The sequence below is a fragment of the Pithys albifrons genome, chromosome 6, assembly GCF_047495875.1.
Source record: "Pithys albifrons albifrons isolate INPA30051 chromosome 6, PitAlb_v1, whole genome shotgun sequence".
Taxonomy (NCBI): Eukaryota; Metazoa; Chordata; class Aves; order Passeriformes; family Thamnophilidae; genus Pithys; species Pithys albifrons.
This window is the reverse complement of record NC_092463.1, coordinates 58,943,727-58,949,893: the sequence shown is the minus strand read 5'-3', so window position 1 is coordinate 58,949,893 and position 6,167 is coordinate 58,943,727. Positions and strand designations below refer to the sequence as shown.

Sequence of the window (6,167 nt, the reverse complement as noted above, 5' to 3'; positions counted from 1 at the left end):
TGTTCCAAACAAAGGACAGCTCCAGCAGCGCCGACCTCAGCGACCAGGAGGAGGGGGTGGGTGCGGACCAGCGCCCCGTGGGAGCTGGGGGAGACACGGGGCATTCCTGGGAAGGGCACAGGTCACTCCTGAGGAAGGCACGGGCTAGTCCCGGGAGAAGGGCACGGCTCATTCCCGGGGGAAGGGACAGCCGCCTCTCCATTGCCCTCGCTCCCGCCGCGGCCTCCGCACCAGTAGGGGGCGCTGCCGCCGCTCCCCCCGGAAGCGCCGCGAGGCCTCGTCTCTGGGGCCACGGCGGTACATGGCGGAGACGGCGACGGAGCGCTGGGAACAGGGAACAGGTACGGGAGCGGGACGGAGCGCTGGGAACGGGGACCGGAGCAGGACAGAGCGCTGGGAGCGGGGACCGGAGCAGGACAGAGCGCTGGGAGCGGGGACCGGAGCAGGACAGAGCGCTGGGAGCGGGGACCGGAGCAGGGCAGAGCGCTGGGAGCGGGGACCGGAGCAGGGCAGAGCGCTGGGAGCGGGGACCGGAGCAGGACGGAGCGCTGGGAGCGGGGACCGGAGCAGGACGGAGCGCAGGGAACGGGGACCGGAGCAGGACGGAGCGCAGGGAACGGGGACCGGAGCAGGACGGAGCGCAGGGAACGGGGACCGGAGCAGGACGGAGCGCAGGGAACGGGGACCGGAGCAGGACGGAGCGCAGGGAACGGGGACCGGAGCAGGACGGAGCGCAGGGAACGGGGACCGGAGCAGGACGGAGCGCAGGGAACGGGGACCGGAGCAGGACGGAGCGCAGGGAACGGGGACCGGAGCAGGACGGAGCGCAGGGAACGGGGACCGGAGCAGGACGGAGCGCAGGGAACGGGGACCGGAGCAGGACGGAGCGCAGGGAACGGGGACCGGGGCGGCGGGACAGAGAGCTGGGAACAGGCACCGGAGCCTGTATCAAAAACAGCATGGCTAGCAGGAACCGGGCAGTGACCCTTCCCCTGTACTCGGCGTTGATGAGGCCACACCTTGAGTGTTGTGTTCAGTTCTGGGCCCCTCAGTTCAGGAAAGATATTGAGGTGCTGGAGCAGGTCCAGAGAAGAGCAACAAGGCTGGTGAAGGGACTGGAGCACAAGTACTGTGGGGAGAGGCTGAGGGAACTGGGGGTGTTTAGCCTGGAGAAGAGGAGGCTCAGAGGTGACCTCATCACTGTCTAGAACTACCTGAAGGGAAGTCTTAGCCAAGTGGGAGTTGGTCTCTTCCCCCAGGCACTGGGACCCACTCCAGCCCCTCAATATCTTTCCTGAACTGAGGGGCCCAGAACTGAACACAACACTCAATTTTGAATAGATGCTTATTGTACCTGGAAATAAGTGCCTCAGAAAGGAATATAAGATGCATGGTTTAATTCCAGAATAAATTTAGTGTCTTTTTAGCCTGATCTAGACTAGAACACTATTATTTCTTTACATGTTTTTCATATTACTTAAACCCAGTATTTCAAGGCTATAGATAAAGGTCTGCAGTACAAATCTAACCGATTTTAATTTTTTTCTCCAGAGTGACCTTCATAGAACCTCTAAAGGCTTCAAAGAACTCATTTTAGGCAAAATAAGTGAAATAAGTTGTTCAGGTAAAGTAAAATGTATCCTTGTTCAGTCGGAGTTCAGCTTCAAGCTACCAATGAATGCCACAAGACCTATTACACCCGTCACACTGGCTTCAAGACTAAGCAAGAGATATCTTCAGCTGACCTGCTGTTGCTTCAGATGAGGACTGGGATAACCCTTTCAGAGAACAACACAATCTGCTTCCACCATGCCAAAATTTACATTGAGAGATTTGAAGACTTACAAAAATCATGTTGTGATCCCTTTAACATACACAGAAAACTGTCAAAGAAAAACTTACGAGCAATTGACTCAGATGATGCAACTTTTCTCAGTGCCAAGTTTGGAAGACAGTTTGTACCTGGTTGGAAGCTTTGTCCCAAATGTATGCGGATAATAAATGGAAGTGTAGATGTTGAACCCGAAGAGCGACAAAGAAGAAGACTTGATCCAGATGTAAGTGTATGGATCAGTTTTCCCATTCCCCCTAAGTTCTGCAAGCCATTTATACAGCTACTACATAAAATAATTTTTTTGTAATAGAAATAAGAAAGGCAGTAGTCTTTTATATGTGCAGGGGTTTACTGTATTTAAACCTTTATTTAGAGGACCTTAAAAGTTCTCTAATTAAATATTATGGCCTTTAAAATTTGAAAAATTGTGTCTACTAGAGTGACTTACAACTCATATGTTCATGTAAATACCAGACTGCTGCTGGTATTTTAAGCTGTCTTCAAGCCTTGCAAACAACAAACTGAACACTGCAAAAGTCGTTGCTAAGGATGTCTCTTCAGTTAAAAAAATGGGCAATTTTTTTTCTAGCAGTTCATTACCAAATAAACCTGCCTTGGGGTGAATTAGGTGTACTCTGGTTGTGGTGTCTGGGCTGTGAAGGCCATGGGGTTTGGTCAGCAGTGAACTGGTGGGGGAGGATAATGCTCCGAGTGCTGAGCTCACAATGCAGGTGGTGCATTGCTGGGTGCATCATCCAAGATGCACACAGGTCATCAGCAGTGTGGGCAACCAAACCAGCAAGAGCTCATCCATATCTGCCCTGGGCAAAGTGGAAGTGCATTCTAGGAGCTCTTGCCCACCTGTATGTTTCAATTACATGTCAGTGTGATTAGGAGGGGGATAGAAGTAAAATTTTAAAGTTTTAATTAAAACTGCTCCTACAAAGCTCATGTTGCTGGGTTCTGAGACTGGTATAGTTCTCCAGCATAAACATTTTAAGACTTAAGTGGTTTCTTATAGGAAATCATAGAGTCACAGGTCAAGAATTCACACAGGTTATTACAATATTCTGTCTTGACTGGACATTTTCTTGAGAATTTAGATTTGTATTTCTAATTAAATACCTCTTCTGTCTTCCTTCAGGGGCGTACAGCTAAGGCTTTAAAGTCTCTGCAGTTTGCTAATCCAGGACGACAGACTGAATTCACTCCCGAGACCAGCAAGAGGGAAAAAAGAAGGCTGCAAACAAAAATTGCAGCATTTAACTCCGACAGGTAATCTCTTTGCTGTATTTACAGTATCTTTAAGTTTCATTTAAAAATAAAATATCCTCAATGGTCAGTATCTCTGTAGCATGTAACATTGTCTGTGTGCGTGTTGGTGTGTTTATGGATTGCTTTCTTGGTTTTGAGGATGCTAAAGCTCACTGTCATTCCCGAGAGAGAACAGAAGATAAAAGATTGGCACACAGTCCATATTTCAGACAGTTAGAGTACAAGCAAGCATTTCTGAAGTGTGACAATACTGCACAGATCATAGATGTAGCAATTAATTTATGCATAAGCTAAATTTCTGATAATAGGCTAAATCCGAATGTAGTAAGATCAAGCAGATTACACTTTAAATATTGGAGTTATCTTTCAGTAAACCAGCAGTTACACTTGGTAAACAAAAGGGTGCAAGTTAGGATCTTAATTTCCTTTTGAAGAACAAAGTTAATGTCCAAGTTGAACAATACTAGATAACAAGTTACAACCTTCAAATGTGACTCATTCCATTCTGTAGTGGAAAGTTGAACTTGGTTATTTTCCACTAAAAGTTCAGACCAGTCTTGTCCTAATAGAAGAGTGATAGAAGTTTCAGCTCTGGCAGTTAAATGCCTCCCTGACACCCGATCCCATCAGATCTCAAAAGCTCAGCAGGGTCAGCCCCGAATTAGTACTTGGATGGGAGACCTCCTGGGAGATGCCGGGTGCTGTAGGTTCTAGTCCCGAGGACTTCACTGACACTGTCCAAGCTCGCTCGGCCGTGGCAGATGAACCTCAGGACTGAAACGGTGGTGCCAGTTCTGCGCACGCTGAGCCTCACCTAAAATCCACTGCGCAGGCTGGAAGGGCACACCCACGTGGGGAGAGCCCTGCCCAAATCTGCGTTAGCGAAGCCGAGCCACACACACACACACACACACACAGAAGTTTCAGCTTTAACTTGTCATACAGTGTTTGTTTAAACATGCAAGAAATATCCCATTAATGCCTTGCCACTGCTCTCCACTTAAGTTTAGACTCCCAAGAAACAGACACAGAATATGTTGTTCACCATCTACACATCCTGTTCCTCTCCATTTGTTTCTTCTGCTAAGTGTGGGCACATAGTGGAGATACAATTAGAACTGAGAAATGTTGTAAACACAGGTGTGTATATATTTTAAATTAACAGTGTCAAAGTGCACACCTGAAGAAAGCAAACTTCCCTGCACAATTAGCAGCTTGGCATCAAAATAAGTGGCTTTTAACAAAGAAATAACTGTTTTCATTATACAGGCAAGTTATACCAGCCAAGAGTAAAGTCTATGACAGCCAGGGACTGCTGCTCTACAGCGGGATGGACCTCTGTGACTGCCTGGATGAGGATTGCCTGGGATGTTTCTACGCGTGCCCCAAGTGTGGCTCCAACAAGTGTGGGGCCGAATGTCGCTGTGACCGCAAGTGGCTCTACGAGCAAATTGAGATAGAAGGAGGGGAAATAATCCGAAATAAGCACGCTGGTTAGTGTATATGTGCATTACTGAATCCTCAATATATGCTTTGGTTAAGCACAGCACATTCATCATTTAGTAAATTAATGAAAGCCATTGGAATTTGTCACAATCCACAAGATTAATGTGCTGACTTTCACAATCATTTTCAGTATGATTATAGAGATAATCTTACTGCTGTCTCTTCACACTTCACTCTACACTGTACTCAGGCTTTTTAGTCATCCAAGTAAGATCTCATTGAATAGTCTTTCACTGCATTTAAGTACAAAGTGCTAAATTTTGATGTCACCTATCCTGAGCCACTCACTCTTGTTTCATATATTGTTTTGTAGAATGTACCATCTCCATGTATCCCTCATTTTTCCTTCTGTAGTTCAGGATCTCATGGGTTTTATCTGTTTTATGTTAAACACTGAAAGTTCTCAATTAATTTAGATGCAGTATTAATAAAGTTCTCTCCAGTATTAGTAGTGAATGCTATGTCTTATGTAGAGGATCCAAGTTACAACTGATAAATCCAATCCTGTCTACTTGAAAAGGATTCAAAAGCATTTGGGTGTTCAGATCTCATCGAAGTTACTGGGATTTGAGATCAAGTTATCCTTATGAACACAAGCCTCACTGTTAAAATATTGAAATTAAACTGTCAAGGCATTGAAAAAATATATGTTAAAGTATTAACTATGACAAATGTTATTGTTTTGTTGGGTTTTAACAATTAACGTAATTTTGCTGTGTTTGTTATCAGTCTGTAATTAGACAGAACTGATACTTGACCAGTCTTTTCTCTGTTCTCCCCCCCCCCCCCCCCCCCCCCCTTTAAACTTGTTTCTAAGGTAAAGGTTTATAAGCAACTGAAATGAATTTGAGTGTCTGTTCCCAAACCAAAGATACCTATACTGTTACAAAAACCCCAAACCCAGTTGTATTAGTTTGGTTGATACGTTATCTGCCCTCAGAATATTAAACATTTACAATATAACAAGTTTATGGAAAAGAGATTTCATAAGTGAAATCTTAGTAACATTGTCATTCTTGATATTTTTGTTGTGTTTTGGACAATTTTCCTATTTCGGTAATAGACTTGGAAGATCAGCATGTTCATTTGGTTGGTTTTTTTCAGAATACTGTTAACTATTGATTTCTGAAGACTTCCTTGATAAAGTTGTATAATCTATTTCTTCAGCATATTTTGTTTTCTGATAAGTGTCATGAACATTGCATCCCCAAAATCCAAAGTTGCTTTGAGTTGTACTGACATCTGCTGGTCTTAGTGGAGTATAAGCACCAATTTAGACTACGTTTTTATTAAATCTGTTCTAAAAATAAACAGACTTATTTCATCAGTGTTGGCTGTTCTGCCAATGGATGTCTCCTTGGCCTTGGGTTCCAGCCACATTTATCACAAGAAACATGGTGTGAGTTTTAGGGAAGGCCACACACACTGCAGTTTTCTAGACAGCAGCCCCACAACTGAGTAACAGCCATGGCTTCCCTTACATACCAGTGACATTTAATCCATGTTCCTTTGTGGACTACAGAGCATGGTTATCCTGACACAGCAGTTCACA

General features: G+C 45.2%; 1 protein-coding gene across 1 annotated transcript; it reads left to right on the top strand.

Moving 5' to 3' along the window:
* Nucleotides 1–267: 267 nt before the first annotated feature.
* ARL14EP (ARF like GTPase 14 effector protein) lies at nt 268–5,402 on the top strand. The gene is made up of 4 exons (XM_071559532.1): nt 268–341; nt 1,552–2,057; nt 2,979–3,109; nt 4,379–5,402. The coding sequence occupies exons 2-4, from the start codon at nt 1,635–1,637 to the stop codon at nt 4,605–4,607; spliced, it is 783 nt and encodes a 260-aa protein (XP_071415633.1). The 5' UTR covers nt 268–341; nt 1,552–1,634; the 3' UTR covers nt 4,608–5,402.
* Nucleotides 5,403–6,167: the final 765 nt, after the last annotated feature.

Bases quoted from the DNA above. Each gene is read 5' to 3' on its own strand.
- ARL14EP (XM_071559532.1), top strand. From the start codon at position 1,635: ATGTATCCTTGTTCAGTCGGAGTTCAGCTTCAAGCTACCAATGAATGC. The intron at 2,058-2,978 runs GTAAGTGTATGG...GTCTTCCTTCAG, and splicing joins GAAGAAGACTTGATCCAGAT to GGGCGTACAGCTAAGGCTTT. The intron at 3,110-4,378 runs GTAATCTCTTTG...TTCATTATACAG, and splicing joins GCAGCATTTAACTCCGACAG to GCAAGTTATACCAGCCAAGA.